The following is a 25,843-nucleotide window of genomic DNA, read 5'->3' as shown; positions in this document are numbered from 1 at the left end:
GCGGCAGAGGGCGACAGCCGTGGCGGCAGAGGGCGACAGCCGTGGCGGCAGAGGGCGACAGCCGTGGTGGCAGAGGGCGACAGCCGTGGCGGCGGCGTGCGACTGTTCGGGTCGCTAGCAGGCAGGGCACATTTGAAAACACGGTCACCGTGCGTCAGAGGCTGCAGGTCGGCAAAACAGGGCCGACAACTCTATCAGTGGCCAGCGGAACTGTAGGCCGAGGGCCAAATCGCGTCAGCCCGGCCGTAAGTGCTCTCGCACGCAGACCTGAGCAAGCAGCACAGGCCACATCTGTCAACCTCAGCCGCAGGCATCTCAGCTCCAGGCAGGAGAGGCACCAGTCCCAGGGGCCTAGACGACAATGCATCAGTCAGGCAGGCAGGCACACAGGGCGAGGACACCCCAGTGGTAGCCGAGAGGGAAGCCAGCAGTCGGACAGTCAGGGCCGACAGGTAAACAAGGCAATACACACAGCAGGGCGAAGACACCCCAGTGGTAGCCGATGCAAGAGCTCCAGGCCAACTGGTGAATACCACACAGAAGGGGCTGGGACAGCCAATGGCAGTGAAGAAGAAACCCAGTAATCAGGCAAGACGAGGGTCCCGTGTCGGGAAGCGAACACTGCAACACACAGAAGGGAACAAACAAACAACACATACCCACAGGGCGAGGGCACCCCAATAGTAGGTAAAAAGTTGGCAGCAGGTAGGAGATGACACTACAATGTCCAGCAAATACTGCGAATATAAAACACAAGGGGCGAGGACGCCCCAAGTGTAGCCAACAGGAGCCAGCAGCCAGGCGGCAACACCAAGCTGACAAGCAAATAACAATGGACATTAACATTTTGGATTCGGCCTATTTTGGACACCAGATGGAAATTAGCCCTCGGGTTACAATCTGCCATATTTACATATATGTACGTATGTAGACGTTCATTCATGTGCAATGTCCTGAAGAAAAGTACATTACATTGCAATGTAGTCGGTAGGCATGGGCGTAATTTTAGGGGGGGATGGTGGGGACATGTCCATACCACTTTTGAGATAAACCTAGGTTGTCCCCATCACCTTTTCGCAAATATAATGCAAAAACAGCATATCTGGACAATTTGCTATTGAAATGTCCCCACCACTTTTCGAGCCAAACCTACACCTTTGTCGGTAGGCGCTGTACACCCAGTGACTCACAATAGAGGACATACCATAAGCACAGCCAATAACATGGGCAGACAGGAGTAGCACAGTGATAGAAATGCAAGGCAAATATACACTTCTGGGGCGAAGACACCCCAGGTGAAAACAGACAATAATAAACCAGTGAAGAACACAACCCGGCAGGAATAACAACCGGGGTGAGCAGAGTGCAGCCAGAGAGAGAGAGAGATTGTATTGTAGATTGATTCTCTGGAGCAGCGTGACGCCAACGGTGCAAGGGCACAGCGAAACACACTGGCCCGCGGAGCAACCGTACAGACAGGCTACACTGAACAAACAATGAAGCCGTAACGTAAATACAGGCACGCGAACCCAAGTAACCGGGCTCGCGTCGAGTGTCACAACAATCGCCCAGTAATAGTAACATTCCGCGGCGAGAAACACCGCGAAAATAAATCGAAACAGTAAATGACAGTCCACTTACCCAAACGATGGCCAACATAGGCAGGCAGGCGTTAATACCTAATCCCAACTCGAAAGCGTATCACGCCACGAGACCGCTCGTCAAATCCAGTTGCGGGAAACACTACTGAAGATAACGCGGTAGCAGTTAATACATGATCAGAAAACGGCCTACCTTCCACGGGAAAGGACAAGTTATTAGCCTCCAGTCGGCGAGAACAGTGCCTCGAGCCAGGGGCTAGGCAGGCTAGGTAGCCTAGCCAGCCCTCCTCCACCGAGCGGATAACACTCAGTCGGAGTCGGACACATCGTAAATGTGAAAGAGATACTCAAAGGAAAAAGCGACCAACGCCGTTTCATGGGGGGTGGAAAACCCACAGCCCCAACCCCATGGGTGCGAAACGAACAAAGCGTCAGGTCAATCCCAAAATCTCAAACGATTAACTCGAAACCTGCAATCGAGAAGATGAAAGACGTCACTTCCTGGGTTCACCGGTGTCTTAACCCCTGACACGGGGGTCACCGGGTGACGTCACCCAGGTCACGTGTTACTTTGTTGATATTAATTCTCGACCTGCTGATCCGTGAGATGAATATTCAGTGCTGAAAGCACCGCCTCTGGCGGTCAGAAGGAACGAAATAGAACAGCCATTCACCTTTTCATCTTCAATGATGTTTTTATTTAAGTGTTCTATGAGGTGGTCGGTTATGTGTGGTGTCATGTATACAGTAAACATTAAAAGAAAGCCTTAGTTACAGATGTTTAGTCTGGATTTGTGTTGCAATGCTCATTAATCAGGAAAACAAACCCACGGTCATGTAGATGTTCTGAGGAAGCTTCCTACGTCTTGGAAGATTTCATTCATTAAGCTTCCCTCGATGAAGTGCTCTGTGTCTTGGCCCTAATTAAGGGTTTATTTACAATCTCTCGAATCATGTCCCTCGTGTATAAACACAGATGATTTCAGGAAAAGTACACGCATAAACACTTTCAGGAAGAGCAGCTTTGGCTTCAGGCTATGCAAGCCCTAAAAGCGCCCTGACTTGCCATGATGTCAGCGGCACTTCTCATTGTTCACGAACGGCTTTCAGCAGGGTCATTCCATGTCAATTGAACAAATCTTCAAACAATGTCTAAAAAAATCTGAAAATGATCATGTTATCAGGTGCTCCGTATACACCCCAGAGTAAGTAGAATCCTTTCCCAGTTACAGTTAGTTTTATAGGAGAGAGGGTGTTGATTTTAGTCAGTTGTCGCCATAGTGCACCTGCTCTGTAATTTGGAAAGCACAAATGTTTTCTCTTGGGTGAGTAAGGAACGCTTGTAATAGTTTCAGAATATTTCAAAACACAAGTGTGTGGAGTTTTTTTTCAATTGGCATGGAATGACCCCGCTAGTCTGAGAACACTGAAACGGTTATATTTATGCAACTGAGCTGATTATATTTATGTCTCTGAGCCGTTTCCTCTCTCACCTCTGAGCTGCTTGACTCATCTGAAAGGTTTTGTGTAAGAGGTGGTGGGCTGTCATTGTGATGGTACATTTCTCATATGTTCCCAGGCGAAGGTCAACCATGATTGTTACTTTCAGACAGCAGGAAGTCTTAAATAATATCTGGGGGAAGTTTGTCAATGACCGACAGAAAGCTTTGCTTGGCTGGGCAGCAGGGCTTTGTGGCGCTGGTGTGATAGAAAGTTAAGATGTCACATTGTGGAAAAAAAGATCTTGGTCAAATGTGCGCACTTCCTTCTACTAGTGTGTCTGTCCGGTGCTTTGAAGATGAGTTTCTCTTCCTTGTTTGCTTTCTGTCTGTTATGTTGTTAATGTGTCATAAATGTATGCATAGTAGGAGTGTAAATAATAATGGATGTTAAATCGAGCCCTTCAAGGGACAAGTGCATGCAAATAAGCATGTGGTAATACAGTATAAACATCATGGCACTTGTATTAGACTGCAGTCCTTTGCCTGAGTGTGCATCACTAACGCTGTCTCTGTTGAATGACCTGTAAATAAATACAGCAAAAAGTAATCTGTAAATAAACTGTCTCTCTCTTCTTCAAATCTTCTTTTCATATTTCAACCCCCATCTATACTTTCTCCTCTCCCTCTCTTTCGTCCCTCTCCCCTCTTCTCCTCTCCTTTCTCAATCCCTCCCCTCTTCCCTCAGGCCTGAACTCGGACGACGACCTGCGTCTCCTGTCCCCTGACGCCGGTTACACTGCTGGTCTCCATGGCAACACAGGTGAGAACTTCGACGGATCGATGGCGCTCTGCGTCTGTGGAATTTTTCTCTGTCTTTCTCTTTCCTCCTGAGTGTTTCTGCTGCTGCATTTTATGCTCAAAGTCTTAGAATGAAGAGGGGGGGATCGCCCTCGTTTCTCCTTTTCTTTGTAATTCTTTTTTATTTTTCACATCGCAGCAGAAAAACGGCTTTATCTGCTGCTATGTGAAAAATAAAAAAAGACTTGCAAAGAAAAGAAAAGACGAGTGCGATCCACCTCTTCTTTCTACTGTTTATACAACTGGAGACACACCACATGGGAGAGCGCTATGTACTGTATCTACTACCTGTACTACTCATCCACAAAGTCTTAACCTATATGCTTCTTTGCTTCTCCGCTTCTCCCTCAACTCCCTCTCTGGGTCTCAACCTCTGCTTTCTCGTTTCTCTTGTTTACCCTCCCTCCATCCCTTTCCTCACTGCCTTCCTTCATCCCTTCATCACTCCCTGCCTTCCTCTATCACCCCTCCCTGCCTCCCTCGCTCTTGCGTCTTTCTCCCCCCATACACCCCCATTCCATACAGGCTACCGGCCCAGTTCTGCTGAATTCAGTCTCAACAACTCTGGCAGCAACTCTCCCATCACTCCCAGAGGTGTGTGTCTGTCTCTGCGTGTCTGTCTCTGGCATTGGCTTCTTGCTGTTCTCTGCTGTCTAGCCTATGCTCTTATTCTTACTATTTACATATCATACTAATGCTGATAATTAAATTACTGCGCCAAATAAGTGATGCACAGCCTTACTGTAGTAGAAGTATGAGTCATTAGAAAGAGTGTATAATGAAATTGATATTGTGTTAGTTTAGAATTGGTATTACCACACCAGCCAGCTGTTTTATGTTTAACAAATCGTGCAAGCCTTTAATAGACCCTTGCCCTCTCCTCTCACTTCGGGCCTACATCATATCACGATTTAATACTCCAAAGTGACATTCACCAGACAGTTTCTTGGATCCAAGGCTTTGACTCTCTACAGGGTTTTGACAAGGGCACTGCCATAGTTTACACTTGTGCTCATGGGGCTGCCCGCAGTACAAAGTGTTGCTCATGTTTCCGAGGTCATTTTGAGGGCATCAACTGGTAGTATTTCCCCTACCTCACTCCCACTCCCACTCAGTTTCATTATTAGTGGTCTCTTCCTGTTGTGTTGCAAGTGTGACCTTAACAACCCCCACCACTCTTCTTTCTTTCTTTCTTTCTTTCTTTCTTTCTTTCTTTCTTTCTTTCTTTCCTTCTTTCTTTCCATCCACCCACAGGTTCTCAGGAGCGCCTGCAGCCCCGATCTGCCAGCCTGTCCAGCGACGACGCCATGGCTATGGGCCACGAGATTGCCGCTGGCTCCATGTCCCGTAGCTCCACACTACCCTATGACCCTCCCGGTCACCGCTCGGCCTCGCGGCCCGCAGCCCGCCACCGGTCCTCGTCCCCGGGGAGCGAGATGGTCACGCTGGAGGAGTTCCTGCAGGAGAGCAACACACTGTCGCCCCCCACGGTAAGGGGGTGCAACCAGTGATGGTTCTAGACCAAAATTAGCCAGGCCATGCCCTCCTAGTGACGCAACACCTTTGGTGTTGATTCTAGTCAGGCCAAGTGCAATGTAAATATAGTTTCTGATCTTCCGAAAAATCGGGAACTCCACCCACTTTGTCAGGAACCAATCAACCAGTAGCAAACCAAGGGAGGCGGGTCAACAATGCTGTTTGGGAAACGTTAATTGTTATGCTCTTGGTCAGACCAAGTCTCGAAGAGATTTGAAAGTCAATGGCAATCGGCTAGACGAAAATTGTCAGGGGGGCCGAGGTAGGCTCAATGTGTTTTGAGGGGGGCACATTTAATGAAAAAACAATATTATATTATGTATTATATTTTCTATTTAGTTATTTCAGTAAAAACAAAATTGAGCATTGAAAGGGGACACAACAGGGGACAATTCTACAGGAGCCTTGGCCCACCCTGGCCCCCCTTCTGGAACCGTCTATAAGTGCAACTGTGGAAGTGTTGTAGTGCAGTGGTCGTTCACTCTTTCGGTCGACTTACTCGGCATCTCACTATGGGTTCCGCTCTCTTCCGTGACCATTTGCCAAACCTCTCTTTCAATCACTTTTGGTACGCTGTCGTACGCTGGCCAATTGATTCTAATGATCAAAAATGTAACCATGCATTTGATGGCATACATACATACATACATACTGTAGCCTATGTTTTGCATGAGCATTTGAATTTTATGCTGACATACAAAGTGTCTATCAACTAGTGGAGAGGAGTAAAGACATTTTTACACCATAACTCTGCAACCCACCCAGGACCGCTCGGTGACCCACTTTTGGGTCCTGACCCATGATAATAACGGCCTTATTGTGTAAATCTAACCCGAGTGATCACAGTAAACCCAAATCTCGAACCCACGACCTCTCAAGTGGGAGGCAGATCCCCCATCAAGTGGGGTAAAAGCAGAGTTTCTAGCAGGCGAATCAGGAGCATATCTGTATGAGATGTCAGGAGGGAGATTTTCTGATGTTCCACGCTAATCTGCACTAGCTGGCATCCGTTACATAAAGTAAACCTACGGTCTCCTGGGTCTCTTCTTTTCTTTCTCTATTTAGCCATCCCTTCATTTTTGTCTTTCCTTCCTATGTTCCTGACCTACTGAAAAGCTCCCACTTAAAAACCTTATTCAACCTCTTTCGACCTCCTTAGTCAATATCTATGTTTTTTTTTTAATCCAATCTCTGTTTCTTTCCTCCTACAGTCTCTTTCATTTGTCTACATCTCTCTCGTCTTGTAGCACTCCCTTTCTCAGCACCTCATCTTCTCCTATTTCTCTCTGCATGAGTGTCCTCCTGTCATTATAAAGTGGAGTAGACGCGCTCTGCCCGAAACGTTCGTGGGCGAATAAACAAAGAAAAATATGAAGAGTGCTGTCCTTCGCTTCCTTCATTCATGTCCTCCTGTCATCTCAACTCCCCTTGAACTGGGAACTTTGGGGGCGTCTTGGCACTGGCTGTATATGACTAATGGAGGATATGCACAGCAGAAGTGTCAAAAGCCCTCCTATGTGAGGTGGTGTTTGATTTAGTGTGAAGTTCTTTCTCTGTGTTTTTTTCTGTCTCTTTCTCTCTCTCTCTTTCTCTCTCTCTCTCTCTCTCTCTCTCTCTCTCTCTCTCTCTCTCTCTCATGAGTCATGGCCCTCTGTATCACCCCATGATCACACGCTTTTTGCCTGCTCCCTTCCTCAGCAGATAACTCAAAAACCTCTCACGGGCACAGTGATGTCATGAAAATTATTACAACATAGACACACGCAAGCAGACGCTCTTTGGCGCATTTTTTGTTGTTTTGCAGAGTCATTTCCTTTTAGTGTAATATCAGTGGTATGTTATTTCACAAGCCAGGAGTCTTTTAAACCCACCCCAAATTATGAATTCTCCTTCGCTCCTTAACATGTTAATTACATGCAGACAAAGAAGAAGATCACTGGACCATCTTTAGATGTGAATATTTTACTGTTTTATTGCCCATTAAAACGGTAAAATATACACATCTTAAGATGTTCTGGTGACTTTCTTCTTTGTCTGCACCTTCTAGTCCTTTCCCGTGACGTATCAGATTGTGACGTGCAGGAGCGCAGAGGATATCTTTCTTTTCTACATGTTAATTACATCTCCTAAAAGGCCATTCTAGCCAAAAACTCTCAGACACAAGATATTGCTCAGCTGACCTTCCCTTGGAGAGAAGGCATGGATGGATCGATGGTGGTGTTTAGGGTGATTTGACAAATGTGTTTGTGGTGAGGTGTCGCTGGCGGTTGTGTGAAGAGCCATGCTTGGAGTTTTCTCGCTTGTAATGGATGGGATTCTGGGTTGGGGGGGCAGGGTGGGGTTTGGGACGGGGGGCGTTGATCTGGTTTTGGCAGGCTAATGAATGTTGTTTACTTCTGTGGGGCATAGTAAATACTGCTTGGCTCTTTCCGTGGATGTTCTGAGGCAGGGGTTGGGGGTAGAAGGATGGAGCGTAAAAGGTCAACTGAGGACTCTGCAGTCATCATTAGATGCTTTTTTAAAACATCTAGCATCTTTCCAACAACATAAACAGAATGTTTGTCCTCAGGAGTCAGATATCAGTTGTTGCTGTTGGCACCTCTGATCACACTAACCATTTATTTTCACACCAATTCACTCTCTCTGTGTCTCCAGTATCTGTACATATCACCCAAAGGAGCTGTGAAAAAACACATTTTTCTCAGATGAAGAGTTCAGCTTTAGGTCTTATTCTCCTTGAATGGGCAGCCTGTTATGCCACAGTGGAACATGCGATTCTGCTTGAGTGATCAGAACATGTGCTGGCTAGAACAAAGGCCACGGCACTTCAATGATTTGCCCTTCTCTACTAGAGTGCATTTTCAGAAGTTGCAGTACTTGTATCCTCTTGTCTTACACTCTCCACAGACCCTTGAATCTCGATTCTCGCTAATTCAAACAATACTATTCCCACTGTGTGTTTGTGGTGTTGTTTGAAATTATTTATTGTTTACTGTTTTTGCTTCATGTTGTCATTTTTATTATGCTGGAGTGTGTATTCACACAGGCATACACGAGTCTTGCCATGCATACATTTTAGTCTCTGAAAAAAATCTTTCGTTTCTCTACATTGAAGTCATAATAGTTTTGTTTCTAACTGAGGACTTTAGCATTTCGACCCAGTTCCCTTTTCAAATATGCTGTATAAAGAGGACAGCCATGTTCACACGTTCAATGTGTGTCTTCTATCAGTGACCTTTTATGGTTTGCATAATGAGCATCTCACTCGTCTACACAGGAAATCCTCACATCTAATACTGGGGTTGTGAACAAATGGCACAAAACACAAATAGCAGAAAACGTGCATCCAAGTTAGACAATTTCGACTAACTTGGTAGCTAGAATCTTGTGCAGTTAGAGTAGGGAGGATACAGGAAAGGCATATCTTTTTAGCATCTCTCGTTGAGGTGTTTATTAATTTCAGAAGTTTTAGATAAGCAAGAGTAAGCCACTTGAGTCTGTGGGTTTGTGCTCGATTCTCCAACTCACTTAGCCGTTAATATAAATCGAAACACAAGCCCACAGACTCTCGTTGATTATTGCTTACCTACATTTTTTAAAATGAATCAACATCCCAATGAGCGATAATAATAATAATAATAATAATACATAAATTTGGTAACACTTTATTTTAGGGATACATCTATAATCACTAATAAATACAATGTTAATGCCTGCATTAGTAACTTGTAAGGCATGTACTAGGCAAACACTAAGGCCTACTAGGTCCTTACTAGGGTTAAATTGGTAATAAATCCCTTATTGTGCATGGACAAGACATTCGCGAATACATGCCTAACAAATGTTTGATTTTGCTTTGTACATGCCTTATACTTATACAGGAACATTGTATGTATTAGTGCTAATAGATGTATCCCTAAAATAAAGTGTTACCATAAGTTTTATATAGCGTTTTTCATGGCACTCAAAGACGCTTTACAAATATAACATAAAACAAAACACAACATTACAAAGACATACAGAGACTCAACAGAGTCTAGATGGTACACAGATGTGCCTTTACTGTATCCCTTAGCCGTTTTAAATCGGAACACAAGACCACAGCCTCTCGTGGCTTATTGCTTACCTCTGCCACAGCCTGCTAATTTGTCCCTCATACGAAGTACTCTTCTGTCCATCTTCAGTCTGACCGTTCACTCCCAATTTATTGTGTGTCCCCAGGTGCAGACAGGAAGTCGGGAGGACCTAATGAACGACTACTTCACCCGATCCACAAAGCCCTCTGCCCCGCGAGACGGTCTCAAGACACCCACCAGCTACGTCACCCCCACCGTCAAGACGCCCAACAACTCCTCGCTCTCCACCACCACGTCCTCTGCCCAACACAAGCCGGGCCACAGCGTGAAGCCCAGCGTTCGCCAACCATCGGCCCCCGATGGCTGCCACTCTCTGACGCTGCCCAACCGCTCCTCTGCGTCCTCATCGGCTGCCACCCGGCCTTCGCCACGTGGTGCAGCTGGCAGCAGCGGAGGCGGAGGCACCAGCCTGAGCCGAACCTTCAGCCTGGCGTCGGCGGACCTACTGCGTTCCAACGGACCTGATAGTTACCGCGGCGACCATTCATCGTCGTTGTCGTTGGCGCCCAACCAATCGGATGTGGTGTTGAGGAGAGGTGGAGGTGGAGGTGTGGCTCGAGAGCGCCCTCTGTCTGCCCGCATGGCCGGCTCCTCGAACCACCTGGGGGATGGTAGCCATCTTGACCCACGCCGGCTCTCGGTGGCGCCCCCTAGGGACGAGCTGAGTCTTCCCCCGCCCCAGCACCACTCCTCCTCTCTCTCCCTGCAGCCTGACAGGTACACAAGTGGAGGCTCGAGAGGCGGCGGTGGTGGTGGTGTTGTTGGTAGTGGAGGAGGAACAGGGGGCAGTAATGGCACCCCCAGGACCCCCAGTGGGCAGGCCGGCCGCTCTGCGCCTCAGCGCCACCACAACGCCAACCACCATCACCGCGGCGAGGTTGCCATGGTGACACCAGTGCGCGCTGTCCCTGCCCTGCGTTTGGAGGAGGAGATGGGAGAGGAGGGGAGGCGCGACAGAGGCGAGCCACGTCAGGCTGAGTCACCTCTGCTGAAGAAAGGAGAGCTAGGAGGAGGAGGAGGAGGAGGCGGAGGAGTAAACGGAAGCACAGAGGAGAGGCCGAAAAGCACGCCTGCCTCCCCCGACCCCAACAATGACCCTCAGACAGTCTGGTATGAGTACGGTTGTGTCTAAGTCCACACACCGTTACGCAAACAAACAGGACCTCCCTGCATAATCTGTCAAAACATCAACATACAGTACATCAACAAACAAGAACAAAAAACTGCATGTTTATACATGCATTTCCTTTGATGCTCCTCAATGGCAGACACATGCACAAACGAGAATGTAAATCTGGCCAGGTGTGGGTGTCACCTCAGACCTACAGCAAATCTCTGGCCAAAGTCCATCTGCCTTACTAAGGTTAGCACCCAACAGCCTTGAAGCATCATGATTTGATCTGACTGAGCTTTTTACACTGCCATTGTACTACTCACAATACACAGACAGATAGGACACAACAGGACTCTGCAGGGACCTACAGAAGCACTAGAAAACAAAAAGGAATGTATGTTTCTTTCTCTCTCTCTCTCTCTCTCTCTCTCACTCTCTCTCTCTCTCTCTCTCTCTCTCTCTCTCTCTCTCTCTCTCTCTCTCTCTTCCCCCCTCCTTCAGTCTTCCATGAGCGTGGGTCACCATCGATTTCCCCTGCTCTCTGTGGACAGCGCGCTTGCCCAATCCAAGTTCTATTCTTGCACGTCGAAAACAAAACAAAACAGCGAGGGAAAGGAGAGATGGACCACTCCCTTGGCCCTAAATGACTGTAATTATAGTCTTCATCTTTGGAAGAGGCAAAGACAGTGCTAGTCCATCACTGGAATGCATTACTGGAAATGCTTAGCCCCTTTATATATTCTTTCTAAATCCTCTCTCTCTCTGGCTACCCTGTTGTTTTTCCTCAATGTTTTTTTTATTTTATTTCTTTTCTCCCTTATCATGTGTTTGTGGTGACCCCCAGTCAGCCACCACAAGCATGATGAGATGGATGGACTTAGAGATTGAAGCACACTTATGCACACACGCTCAACTGAGGATGACCACAAGAACTGAACTGCTGTGGAGAGGCAAGTCGATTTTGAGAGTGAGAGAGAGGGGGGAGAAAGCGAGGGGAAAGATGGAGGAAGGCAGATTGTACTCTGCTCAAAGTGAAGGTTTTTTTAAATGACAAAGATTGTTGGGTGGTGGAATGAAATGACATATGTCATGTGTCAGGATGAGATTGTGGACTCATTCAATGTAAGAATGACCTGTTCATTTGTGCACCCCATGTAAATATTTCCGCTGATGCACCTGAGACGTTCTTTTCTCTCATGACAAGACTGAAGAGGGTGCCCTGCACATTGACGGGCATCTTCAGTAATTTACAGAGGAAATGTGTAGAATGGAAGTGGCAATAATAGCCACCTGTAAGACTTTTTTGAGTGTTTAATTTTTGTTAGTGTTGATTTTTAGAGGGGATTTATTATTTGTGTTAACACTGCAATGCATTTCTGATATAGCAATACGACTAGATTTTATTTATTATTATTGCTGTCCTGTTTTCCCAAAAAATGATTTGAAGTGTGTGTGTTTCTTGTGTGAAAGTGTTGTTTTATTTTAATTATTAACCCAACTGTTATGTAGCTGATCATGTATAAGGCACTCGAGTGTGAATACTGAAGAGTGCATCTGTCTTCAAGAATGCAGTGTGGAATGCACACCCACAACCTCAGTATCCATCTTCTCCCATTCAGGGGTGTGTTTGTCGAAAGCATAGGTGTTAGCCAGTTAGCAACTTGGGTAGTTCCCAATGGGAAATTGCATTGCAATCAACAAACTAGCTAACGTAGTTACTAACTATGGTTTTGAGAAATGCACCCCAGATGAAGGACCAGGGAGTGAGGGGTCCATCACCTGCGGTTCAGAAACACATTCCCAGCTTTTTCTATACTTGAGGACCCAACCCCAGCTCTGTCTATTACTGTACCTTTCACATTTTCTGATCTACCGTATGTCTTGAAATGGATTTGGCCGTCAGTGATGCATAGGGTTGCCAACCGTCCATTGAAATACGGAATCGTACCATATTTAGAAATAAAAGCAGGCCTACAGTTCCGTGTTGTGCTGAAACAGAACAGAATTTTGTTACAATGCAGAAAGTTGCATCTAAGATACTATTTTTTTCTGGGGGAGGACCCCCAGGCCCCCGCAACAATAAAGTGTCCTGTTGGCCTATTTTTTTCACAGACAGTTGGCAACCCTAGTGATGCACCATCCAGTGTGTTTACATGTGCATTAGTGTAAAGGTTCAGATTCCTGTTTTAGTGTGATGAAGTGGTCCGCTGGCCATGAGCTCCAAAAAATATTAACTTAATTTCATTTTACAAATGGCAACGTTTCGTCACACCGTCTACCACTTTTGTCTGCCACCTGGGTAATTGTTTTGTGGATGTGCACACCCCAACCTCCAAAAGCTTCTTGTTTTACTCATTGACATCACATGGGCCTAGTTAATTTTGGTTATGTGACAGTACTCAATCAGGGTATTTATCCAAAGTGATTTTGGATGATGGTTAATTTAAAAGATTGCAGAAATGCAGAAGAAACCACGATGCTAGTACTTAGAGTATCGTATATAAAAAGGGATATTATCAAATGGGGTTTCCTCACAATCATGTTATCATCTTATGTTGAGTACCGAAGTATACAGTACAAATTCAAAACTTGGATTATCTTCAAACCTGGGATACTGGTGTGCATGGAAACCACCCTCTTTGGCCAACTTCATGTGAGGTGAAGATGACAGAGTTTAACTTTTTTATTTTGTCTTTCAGAAATAAATGTCTGGGTTGGATTCAATGTGTTTAAGACTTACAAGACGTTTATTTGCTTGTCAAGTCCCAACCATAAAATAATCTGATGTCAGCCATTTTTCTGGGTTGAAGTTTTTAGCCTATGGAGAAAAGCGGATCAGAAGTCATCTTCTTATTTATTTCTGAAGGACAAATGTCTGACTGCTTTAGGTAGCATTCGTTTTTTTTCAGGGGAAGCCTGTGGTAGAAACATTATGGCTGTTTATATTGCATTGTATCCATGCCTTATATCTGCTGGTATGCCTCTTCACCTTTGTCTGTGTCTGTGTCTGTGTGCGTGTGTCTGTGTTTATGCGAGAGTGCTGGCCACTTTTCCACACCTGTGCAGAGCTACTGTAAGGTTGGGAGCTGTCTATGATGGGATTTGAGTTTTTAAATGAACACTACTGGAAGCCCCCTGTGTATTTGTTCCCCAAACATGGTCTAAATGAAAACATCTAAATTTCAGAATGATTTGTTTGCTGTCGGTTTTGTGTAGACAAAAAGAAAGCTGATGTCCAAAAAGTTCAACACTTTTTAAATAAAGTTTTTTTTTAAATTGACTCACGCCTTTGTCTGCTTTCTGTGGTCAACGTTTTTCTTGTGTGTGTGTGTGTGTGTGTGTGTGTGTGTGTGTGTGTGCGCCCACGAGCAACATTCACAGGAAAGACGCACGCGCATGCTTTGACGGAGGAGAGGAGGAAGATGTGGGCTGTACAACTGAGGTCACCCACGCGCGCAACTATATAGTCAAGTGGCGAGGCGGATCTATTGCCTATAAGTTAAAGTCATCCTTTCTACTTTAGTAGTTCCCCTAGTCAACCTTCTGTCTGAGGCTACACCTCGCAAGGGCTTGGATTGTAGTTACCAAACAGCAGCTTGGAGACCTTTTCACCGTGTTCAAGTTCTAAAGCAGTTTGTGGATTTTGCGCGGTCTTTCACGAAGACGGACCCATACGGAAGGTAAGAGTGCTTTCAAAATGTGTTTGACGACTGACATGTCGGCATAAGCCGTGCAATTATGATTGTTCTATTAACTGCACAGCCGCCTTGTGTGAACGGTTTAATGCAATATATTTCTTTGTTTTTCTTTGTCAAGTGTTCAGCATCAAGTCTGTAAAGATAACATGACATATATGATGATAAATGACATGTAGGAATATAAATTAGGCTACAATTCATTATTAATTATTTTTTATTCACGTGTTTAGCCTTACTATATGGAAGATGTTTAATATCTTTCCATTGACATCGCTAAGAATGACTTGTGTAGCCTAAACAAAAGCCTAGCAACTTATCATCGATAGTTACAGGCTGTAATGATCAAGTTATTAATTATGTATAACTTAATTACAAACGACGCCTATCAAATTAGCCCTTGCTTCAGGTAGTTGCGCACATGTCCTATAATATCCGACCTGTCTCCATACACAAGAGGGGTCTCATGTTCATCCATTATTGTTTCGCCGTTCCGTGACCCATGGAGAGTCTAGTGCCATTTAACGTAGCCTATGCATTTCGCAAGTCACATGAAGCTACACTGTTATGTGGCATTATTATATGGTTGTGACGTCATCTGTCGAATGCTCCATTCATTTCAACGGGGCTCCCCAACGTTCGGACGTCTGTTATTTTTCGATAACGGACGGGTTGGTCTATAACAGACCGCTGTCAATGGCAACAAGACTTTTCACTGCTAAAGCGACTTTTCAACAAGACTCTAATCAGCTGCTGTGATAGACAGCACTCGTTGTCCTGGCTACCGCTGTCAATGGCAACAAGACGTTCACTGCTAAAGCCACTGGCTTGTATACAAGTCAGTGGCTAAAGCGAATGTTTCATATCACTCCGCAGGGGGTCCGGTCTTTTGTCACTCTAATCAGCTGCTGTGATAGACAACACCTGTTGTCCTGGCTAGCCTACCTAGCTGTTGCCTAGCGGTGTTCCACAACGGCAATGTTTTGTTTTGCGCAGCAACAATCTTAACATTAAATATGTCTAAAGAAATGTCCCCGCATGTGTGAATCATTTAAGTATATCCATATAATAAGCGGGTTAACTTTCGGCGAGTCGGTCGCTTTGTGGAATAGCAGCACTTCAGAGAGAACAAGACCCCTCCGCTCCGCGTCGGGGTCTAAAGATTCTCTCTGTCGTGCTGCTATTCCACGGTAGCGACCTTCTCGCCGAACGTTAACCCTTACATAACATCTGACACGCGACAAACATCTCCAAGACTTTGAGGGTCATCTCTGATCAGCGGCAAAATATCATCCTTCAAGTAGGCCTACTACAATATCTCTAGAGACGAGTCAAGACTGAGTGCTAGAAAGACGCAGACGTTGTTGTGTTCTCGTGCGGTGCGGTCTGTGAGTCTGTGGTGTTGTGGCATGTGGCATATAAGCCCACCCTTGTGGCATGTCCTAAAACCATCGCAGTTGGGTGCTCACGTGTGTGTGTCACTCACTGCCAGGAGCGCGCATTCTCATGCCAGTGGCGTAGGCTATTCATTAGCCGGGTAATTTTACAAAGTGAGTCTGGCCCAGCGCCCTGTATGAAATGGCCCACTACACAAAATGAAACCTCTTATTCAATGTTGGTGATGGATGCTGAACAAAAACATCACCTCTCTATTGATGTCTTGCCCCTTGAGGTGGATGGCTGCCGTCTGTAGCATAACAAAGGCTGCACTGTTACAAGATAAACAACAAATGACTTACCTGGAGTGGATTTTTTTAAGGCAATTAGTTTGTCCCGTTCATTGCTGGGCTAATTAAAGTAGACCTAATGGATGTCATAGCCAACATGGTAACATCACAACACTTATTATGACAAGGCAAGGCTTGCACCAATTTCAGTAGTAGTCTACTCTATGCAAACCAAACACATCATCTGCTGTTTATTTTTTTTTTTTTTAAACTTGTATTGATGACCCTTCCTCTAAATGGAAGAAAAATGTAGTTACACAAAGAGAAGCCTATTGGAATGGTGCTATGAATATTAATGGTAATGACTATGGTTGTATTGATGTTGCTGTTGACAGGAGGCACATTAGTGCAAATCTGTTGTTGTGGACAGCCAAATGACTGCAATTCTTCTCAGTGCGGTGCCTGTAGTCATTACTGACTGCGTAGTCGTTTATGGAGAAGCAAAGGAGAGCGCGTTCATCACCAGCACTTTAATATCAGGCTCTGTCGTCGCCTACTGTGTTCATTTTGCTGTTCTGGTCCTCCAGGGGTTTCCTCGCCATCTCGGTCATAATTGTATCATCCATCAGACATTGGCTTCACCAGAAGCAGGCTTTTCCGGTTGTGTGCTGGTTTGGTGTGCAGGACTTTTGCCTCAGCATCATTAACATGACTCCTGCTATAGACAGATACTTCTGTGAAAAGCTTTTTAGTCTGGAGGCAAGGTGAGACTTGAGGATGTGCACAGTAGTAGTGGCTGATTTTGTTTCCTCAGTATCCTTAGAATGGCGTTAGATAGTGTTTCTCAAAGGTGGCTCTACAGCCCCCCAGAGGGTATTAGGGAGCTCTAGGGGGGTGTTAAGTAGACAGCTGAGAGGGGGTGGTGTTTTTTTTGTTTTTTTTTTTACCTTTATTTAACCAGGGAAATAAAATCACACTCTTTTACAAGTGAGCTCTGGCCAAGGTGGCAGCACACATTACAATTACATTTACAGACAGGACACAGACAAAACAGAACAAATTAATATGGATGAAGAGATAAAATTACACTATAAAAACCATAAAATAATAAACATAAAACGAGATTAAAAGGAGATTACAAGATTAAAAGCAAGTGCAGACAGATTTAAAAGAGTTAGTTGCCATTGGAGGGCATTAGTCAATTTTACGCTTTATTACTAAGGGGGGCAATTGCAGGCTTTATGATGAGGTGATGATGGGAGGCTTATGAAGAGGTCCAGGTGGCGTTTGTTCAGAAAAGGTTGAGAGCCACAGGCGTAAGCAATAGGCACACAAGTTTAATTACTGGAATAGCTTTATAACATCTGTAAGGATTTGTAGAGTAGTTGTAGTTGATTGTTTCCTCGGTATGATTAGAATGGCTTAACCGCACAATGCTTATTGGAAAAGCTTTGTTACCAGCGGAGTCAAGGTTGCAGGATGTGGTCAGGAGTGTTACCTTGACTGGCATGACGTTCCTCTACCTCAGATGGAAGAAGTTTGTAAGGTTATCTACGCCCTCTCCAGTTCACTGGGTTGTAACCACGAAAACGGATGTTTGCATTGCAACCACTTTACAGGTAACTGACACTGTTGACTTGGCAAACCCCGTAACAAGTAATATGCTGTATGTTCCATTGTTGTCATTAGTTAGATGACCTGACACAAAGGATCAACAGTGGAGAGACTGGTTACATTATTTGCACAGGAACAGAACGCTGGTGACCATAAACAGTGTGTAGATGCTTCTGGGTGACAAGTGTGTGATTTAAGCACCCGCAAATTCTGAGAAGCGTTTGTGGGTGTGTTCAGACAGACTGCAAACCTGGCTGCATGTGTGTTTACTGCTCCAGGGACTTTGATTAAACGGTGCTAAAATGAGGCAGCTTCATTGGCATCCAGGCTGCGTCTGTGCTGTCTCATGGTAGAAATGAATCATGGCGTGAGTCCCAGTGGCTTCTCGTACACGAGCTACAAGGTCATTTGGCCTCCCACCTTGACAGCCCCTCTTATCATCTGGGCATGTACAATGCAGCCAGTCGATAGCTCACTGACACTCGAGTGAACTCAAGACGTCACAGAGATGCGCCCCGCGTTTTCCCAATAACTCAAGCCTTCCACATAAATTTGATGGAGTGCCTGACGTTACAGCTTTAGTCACAGGTAGTTTAAAACACTGGTCACATCCAAGTCTGTGAGTGGGCCAAGTTAAATACTATAGCCGTCTTATTTGTGGTCAGCTCAACAGGGAAGGAATACATAGAGCAGGGATGGGCTTGGGCAGCTTTGATGATAAGGAGGGCCACATTTTTTCATCGCCTTCATCAGAGGGCCATATGAACATGGATCTGAGTACAACTCGCCGAGTTGAAGGTGCAGTTGGTTGCTCACTAACTGCCGATATTGTTTGAAAGGTATAGGTGGTAACACTAACACTAACACTAGTATAATTACAATAAATTAATTCAGTAGGGCTTTTTTTATCTTGGCATGGTTTATCTACAGGCCGCACTGAGTGAGGGGGTGGGCTGCATGTGGCCCCTGGGCCTCCAGTTGCCCATGCCCGAATGTCATAGAGCATGCAATGCAAAAACAAAACTAGTTTCAGAATCTGATCTACACTGCTAGTTGTACATACGGTATGCGGTTTTGTTGCTATTGCGTCATACCATTTGCTGTCATTCTATCATCATATTACATTTACTATTTGTCCAAGGTGAGAAATGGACAATTTGAGAGCTACCTTCACATGCCCATCCTATCCATACAGAAAATAAGTCATAGCCTCTAATGACTAGACTCAACCAGAAATGCACAAGTACTTCCCCCACCCAAAGAGACATGCAAAATTTTGTGTTGCACTTTAGCTGTGTGTAGTTAAGGAAACCCTGCTGTCAGATGTTGCTTGGTAAGACACTGGGTTAACGAAGGACAGACACTAGAGAATGCAGCGCCTTTGCCTCTTCCCATTACACACACACACACACACACACACACACACACACACACACACACACACACACACACACACACACACACACACACACACACACACACACACACACACACACACACACACACCAGCTTTCCTTTGTCCCTCTCCGAGAAGGAAAATAAAGAGTCAGACTAGGTCAAGGGTATTGGAGTAATTGCTGCACACTGAGTAAGCACAGAGGGCACTGAGCCTGGAGAAAAGGATGTCATGGTAGAGGATTCAGGAAGTTGTGATGGAGGTGGTGTTCTTTTACTTTCTCTTTTAAAAAACATTCATATCTGCCTTTACATTTCTGTAATCAAGAACCTTACCCCAAGAAGTGCATTACATTCTTGATTGTGAAAAAAAGTGATGGGGAGAAAAAAAAAAACAGCATTCCGACAACAACTAATTGTTCATTTTCTCACTCACAGAACACTAATGGGATGGCCATTGTGACCACTCCTTTGAGAAGTAACTCAAACAGTTCCTGGCTACCTGGCTCATGAGTGACTTCCGTGGCAATGACTCTGCAGTGTTCACCAATGACTCTGCAATGTCCACTAATGACTCAGATATCATCAACTGCACCATCGACCACCAGATCCACCAGTACCTCTTCGCCGGAGCCTACATCCTCATCCTGTTGGTGGGCCTGCCCTCCAACGCCTTCTCCCTCTACCACGCCTGGTTGCAGTTGCGCGCCCGCAACGAGCTGGGCGTCTACCTGCTGAACCTCACCATCTCGGACCTGCTGTACCTGGCCTCCCTACCCATGTGGCTGCAGTACATCTTCCTGGGCGACGACTGGCCGCACCACGAGTGGCTGTGCCAGCTGTGTGGCGTGCTGCTCTACCAGAACATCTACATCTCCATCGGCTTCCTCTGCTGCATCTCCATCGACCGCTACCTGGCCGTGGTCTACCCCTTCCGCTTCACGGGCTTCCGCTCCATGCGGGCGGCCACCTTGGTCAGCGCCTTCATCTGGCTCAAGGAGCTGGTGGTGGGCGCCACGTTCTTCCAGCACAAGGTGCTGAGCGTGGACGTCACAAAACAGCGGGTGTGCTTCGAGCACTACCCCATGAAAGACTGGGAGTACCCAGTGAACTACTATCGCTTCTTCGTAGGCTTCCTGTTCCCGCTGTTTATCTTGGCCGTGTCGTATTTCCGCGTGCTTCGAGCGGTGGGCAAGAGTGCGGGGACGCAGTCGTCGCAGAAGACGCGCATCAAGCACCTGGTGACCAGCACCATCCTGATCTTCCTGGTGTGCTTCCTGCCGTACCACGTGTTCCTGTTGACGCGGACGGTGCTGGAGAGAAGCTGCGACTTCATCGAGAAGATCTTTAACTATTATCACTTCTCGCTGCTGCTCACCAGCTTCAACTGTGTGGCCGACCCCGCGCTCTACTGCTTTGTGAGCGAGAGTGCCCAGCGTGGCATCCAGGAGGCCCAGCAGGCGTGTGCCAGGGTGCTGTGCTGCTGCAAGCCCCCCAAAGACAGTGGCATGGCCATCAGTGGGCGCCTGGCAGTCACTGCCACCAAGTCCAGTGAGGTGGCTTGTAGCGGGGAAGACAGGACTGGTGCTGCCATGGTCACACTGTTACAGCCTATTAAGACCAGTCAGGCTGTATGAGTATACAGTACAGACATATCTTATTATATATTAACGCAGGGCTGGCCCAAAAAAAAAGAAACATGCTTATTTGTATGAGTCATGAATGTAATGTATGTATGTATATGTATGTATGTATTTGTTAAACTGTGCTGATGTTATTCATGTGTAAGGTATTTTAAAGCCAGTTAATGTCTGTTGAAAACATTGTTTTTGACTAAAGTCCACGTGTGTGTGTTTTTGCACTCTCAGGGATCTTGAGGGAATACCTAGAACCCAACCTGCCCTAATCTACTCTCATGGGGTCAGGCTTTTCCATTAGCAAAGAATGCACGCAGACTGGAAGAAACTCATCTCAACTTTAGCACTGACAGCACTGACTAGAGGCTAACATATTCAAAGTTGCCTTAAAGCTGTTACATCTCATTCAACATTTGAATTGTCACCGTTATTCATCTAAACAAAGTGTTGGGTCGTTCTGTTTTGCAAAGGTCAGTATTTCTAATGATTATGTTGAAATTAATATGTCACTATCCATTTGTCTCAGTGAGACTACAGGCTGAACTTCATTATTTTAGATATGCATCTGTGATCTGATGTCTGATGTCAGCATTTAAGTCTCTACTACTCAGTTGTTGCTGGTTTTGATGTTAAAATTGAAGCTTTGAAGTTAAATTTCCTAAAAGGAAATTGAAAAGGGGCCATATGAATGAGCATGGACATTTCAGGGGATCGTCCTCCGAAGCACTGCCTTGCCTCCTTTTTCTGAGTTGTTTGTATCGAAAGAAACTGAATTAATTACCAGAAAAACAAGGTAGGCTGATTGTGCAAGGTCAGAGTTTAGGTTCAGATATCCCCAGACGGCTGTTCTAACCTGAAGGACTTCCCACTTGTAATTATACAGCCTGAGAAACACCGGGGGTGGGAGGACACTGACTAATTTTACTGGAAACGTTTGGAAAGCTATTTTACAGTACGTCCAAAAAAAAGAGAGAGAAGAGCAGAGGCACCCTGATGAAGGCCAATATGGCCGCAATGCGTATAGGCCCATGTGCTATATTCAAGGCTTTTAATTTTTTGCCTCTGCCTCTGCTCTTTCCTAACTTTTCTTTTGACTTACACTTCACCTGGGATAGATGAGCCCCTGAGTAAATTGTTTACACAGTCTCCTTTTGTGTCATCTATTATACAGAATGTTCAAAATAAGGAGTAGGACTTTGGGTCAAGATTGGACATTATGGGTGAGGCGAGACCTAACTATGATTCCAACACAGAGAAGCTAAACTATGATTTGTACTGCCAGCCACATCTTCATCCTTTGACTTGGTTGAAGTGAAATAATCTATTGAAAGACTGATGAAGAAGTAATTTTGATGATGACACAGGCACAGCATGTTGTTGTCGTCAGGCTCCATTTCCAAACTAATGTAGTCTTTGATTGTAAATAACCACATGATGACCCATGAAATTGGTATTTTCTGTCGGAAAAACAAAACTGCCATACTGTATATGAGATAAAACTGGAATTCAAAATGTTGTGCGTTTTTAGTGTGCATGTGTCTTTCCTTTCATGTGGGGTTGCTTGGAGAGTGAAACTACTCGCATGTAGGTGTCGTTCTGCGTCATCAGAGGAATTCACATGGAGTTATGACTCACACTATGATGCTCTTCCCCTTCGCCATCGTCTGGACACTGAACAAACCTCAGCCGAGCAAAGGAAAGTTTACTGACATACGGATCTTACTGAAGGGAAGTTGAGTTAATTAAAAAGGAAGGAAAAAGCAACTGTTACTCTGCTTGCTTGCAGGGGTTTGGTTGGATGCATAGCATACAGTAGGGGATGATTTGTGTGGTGTCTGTGGTTGATTTACAAGCCCACAGCATAGAGGAGAGATGAGGCATGGGAAGAAATGTCTGCTGCTGTGTGAACTCCATGAAGAGAAGAATGTGGGTCTGTCACTGACCTCTCTTCAGCATCCACCACAAAAACAATGGTTGCACTAAAATCCATCAAGAGATTGTATGAATCAGGGAGATTACTGAGTTAAAACACATGAACATGCAGCAGAATTCATCAAATTCACAAAAAATTGTCTAGTATTGACTGTGTCATTTAGTATTTTCAGAAACATGAATCTTTTTAAGTGTTCTTAACTGTTTTCTCTGACTTTTACTTGTGTCGAAATGAGCCAACACAGCTGCTTGTGCTAATTTCACTAAAATATGTTCAGAACAACATAACTGCCACAGTAAGACATGAGTTCAAGAAGTGACTCAACTGCATGACGCTGGGTTTGGGGTATAATATTAACTGCTATGTTAATATGTCACCATTATGTTCAGTGAAGTTGAACATCTGTACAAAAAACATTGGATACAAAATGGCATTCACATAATATGGCCATCTGAGTAACTGATGACACATCTCTTGATTCTTGATTCACATCTCTTCAGCCTCAAAACGAGCCTAAAAAGAAGCTGGATAAACAACCTCCCAATGTGTTTTTATGTGACACACGGTTAACAAGTGGAATGCGTCTCTTGGTGCTTTTCCAGTGGGAGTGGACCTCAAATATGCATATTTTGTCCTCCCTTGACAGTTGTATAAACATACACATATCAAACACAGACACAAGAGGGCCAGATGACAACCATTGCACTCCCTCACACAACTCTCTTTTTGTCTGTAGTGTCTGGTATGAAGAGTATGCACGGATTACTTCCATCTTTACATTTTAATATTCATTTATTTTACCTCAGTCCATCTCTCATCCAAATTTTGGATCAGACACACCTTCAGGACTAAGGCAAGTGTTTCACGTTGGGGGGGATGTGACATCTAAAGAGCCAAAGTTCAACATCTTCTACACAACACATTTTATAATTATTTATTTTTTTGGAAGAAAAAAAATGCTTACATGTTGGTAGAAAAGGAAGCAGCCCTTACCACAAGGGAATGAGATGTATGTTTCACACTTTTTTTTTTTTTTTAATCGCAAAGGGAAACGCAGAAGCCCTTTACCCTCAGTGCGCACACAGGCCACATCCTGTATGGTGTTGGGGGGGCAGTAGGCCTATTAGACGTTTTTCTCAGAAATGTAACCTAACTTCCTGTTCTGGTAGTGAAGAGTAGAGTGATGGGAAAGTGTTTATTTTATTGGCCAGTTGTCATTATCCATGCTGTCCCAAACAGTTCTCAGGTGTAGTTGCTTATCGTATGTAATCAAATAGTCTATTTATTTGACTTGAAAACAAGCGCTCTCCACGGACCCTACTCATGTTTGCTTTGGATGAACACTTGATGGGACAGAAGGAGGTTTCATCAGAAAAGGGTCAAGCGTGACGCCACCCTATTACAGTGTAATAAAATACAGCCTGATGAGCCAAATGTGACATAATTTGTTTAATACTGCAATTCATTACCTTGAGAGACGAGTAATGGCATCATAATGCATCTTCAAGTGGTCTATTCATCTTACAGTTATTCAAGCTGTGAAATGTTGGAATTTGTGCCTTGAAGAGAGACAGTGACAAACATTAAGGACTACAGTTTAGAACAAACAAGCAGGCAATTAAATGCATCATTAGAATCTTTATTTATAGACCTGGTCAACAAATTATTTAGTCTTTAGGCTTTGATGACTCATGAATTGTTCCGTTTTTGAAGTTGCTGTGTGTGAGCGTGCGCGCACGTGTGCATGCATGCGCAGGGCAGCTGACAGCTTTTGACGGCCCCCGGACAAAACCATCTGAAAAGGTCCCCTCCTAAATACAGTACATACAATGTCCAAGGTCCCAATACAATACAAGGTCCCAATTCTGGGCCCCTCTTTTCTCTGGGGCCCGGGGCTACTGACCCCCCTGTCGGTGGGCCTGTGTGTGTGTGTGTGTGTGTGTGTGTGTGTTGTTTTCGCCTTTTAGCTTGAGAGTAGCATGATGCCTTCCACCTGCCCACATGGGCGTGAGATGAAATACCTCAACAACAACCTCCTGAGTCTGAGCTGGCAGGTAGGGCGGCCAACCACATCTATCTTGGTCTTTGTCATTCTCTCCGTCTTCCTCCTCCTGCCAGACAGTGTTTATATAATTCTGGTTTTGCTCGTCAGCACGGCATAAATGTTTATCGCTGAAGAAATCTGCCTAAAACCACAACTGGCAGCAAAGACAGAGCCTGACCAGGGAGTGGTGAGTGTGCAGAAACGTCCACTGACACATGGATTTGTGGGAGTAGATGGAGAAAGTGCTCACACTCTCCAGGCAGAGATAAGATGGTAGTACCAGTAAGTGGGTGGATTCCAATATGCGGACTTCCATCCTCCCTTGCTCACTTGCCTAATTGTGACCACATCATGACGTCAACAATGACAAAATATGAATTCGATATCTTGCAAAAGCACAATTCTAATATTTCCCTACTTGCTATTAAGATGGTGAATGAAGAACAGTCCCGCAAAAATTCTTGTGGCTAGGCTGACAGCGGGGAAACTTTACTGTTTTCTCCATGGAGGCGGGGCATCAGCAACATGCGAGGCCACAAGCACAAGTGAAGGACGGAAGTCTGCATATTGGAATGCATCCATGGATTTGCGGGAGTAGATGGAGAAAGTGCTCACACACTCCAAGCAAAGACAAACTGGTAGTACCAGTAAGTGTGTGGGGTTGTGATGGGCAAGCAAGCATCTTTGATCTGGTGCCAGTGCTCATGGAGTGTCAGGGCCGGATTAACGCACAAGCTAGATATGGCTGTAGCCTAGGGGCCCCCACCTGCCAGGGGCCCCCTGATTGGCCAAAAGTGAAAAATTGCAAAATTGTGACAAGATTCAATACACCTGTTGTGTTGAGTCCAATTGGTAGATCAGTTATCCTTAATTCATAGGTCGTAATTTTGACACTGTCTATGCGAATTTGTCGAAAAGTTTGCCATCTTTGGGGCCTCAAAGCTACCTGTAGCCTAGGGGCTGTGTATTCAGTTGTGTTTAACTCGTTCAACATGTCTGAACATTTGTGAAGGTAGCAGGTTAGAAATTATTTCGTGAAAATCACACATGTACAATATAACCATATGTGATTATAATTGTATGGCTCGTCAGCCAACTCCTCTACGACTACCTCTGGATTAAAAATAACCCATTAGGTACCGTGATGGTGTACAAGGTACTCACAATTCAC

At 45.1% G+C, this 25,843-nt stretch overlaps 2 protein-coding genes across 3 annotated transcripts in view; both read left to right on the top strand.

The window, feature by feature from the left end:
- The window catches only part of ccdc88c (coiled-coil domain containing 88C), a 103,241-nt gene extending 92,121 nt beyond the window's left edge, over positions 1–11,120 (top strand). The window contains exons 29-32 of one of the 2 annotated variants that reach the window (XM_063183784.1): positions 3,789–3,863; positions 4,427–4,495; positions 5,156–5,391; positions 9,659–11,120. In XM_063183784.1, coding sequence (XP_063039854.1) covers positions 3,789–3,863; positions 4,427–4,495; positions 5,156–5,391; positions 9,659–10,705 — 1,427 coding nt within the window. In that variant the 3' untranslated portion in view covers positions 10,706–11,120. The remainder of the gene's footprint in view (positions 1–3,788; positions 3,864–4,426; positions 4,496–5,155; positions 5,392–9,658) is intronic. The other variant, XM_063183785.1, reaches the window with a different exon arrangement.
- Positions 11,121–14,110: 2,990 nt separating this feature from the next.
- LOC134435042 (ovarian cancer G-protein coupled receptor 1) lies at positions 14,111–21,841 on the top strand. The gene is made up of 2 exons (XM_063183786.1): positions 14,111–14,367; positions 19,497–21,841. The coding sequence occupies exon 2, from the start codon at positions 19,568–19,570 to the stop codon at positions 20,693–20,695; it is 1,128 nt and encodes a 375-aa protein (XP_063039856.1). The 5' UTR covers positions 14,111–14,367; positions 19,497–19,567; the 3' UTR covers positions 20,696–21,841.
- The last annotated feature ends 4,002 nt before the right edge of the window (positions 21,842–25,843 follow it).

This window comes from Engraulis encrasicolus, chromosome 19 (genome assembly GCF_034702125.1).
Source record: "Engraulis encrasicolus isolate BLACKSEA-1 chromosome 19, IST_EnEncr_1.0, whole genome shotgun sequence".
Taxonomy (NCBI): Eukaryota; Metazoa; Chordata; class Actinopteri; order Clupeiformes; family Engraulidae; genus Engraulis; species Engraulis encrasicolus.
Note: the sequence above shows the minus strand (reverse complement) of the source record. Positions and strands in the feature narration are given on the sequence as shown.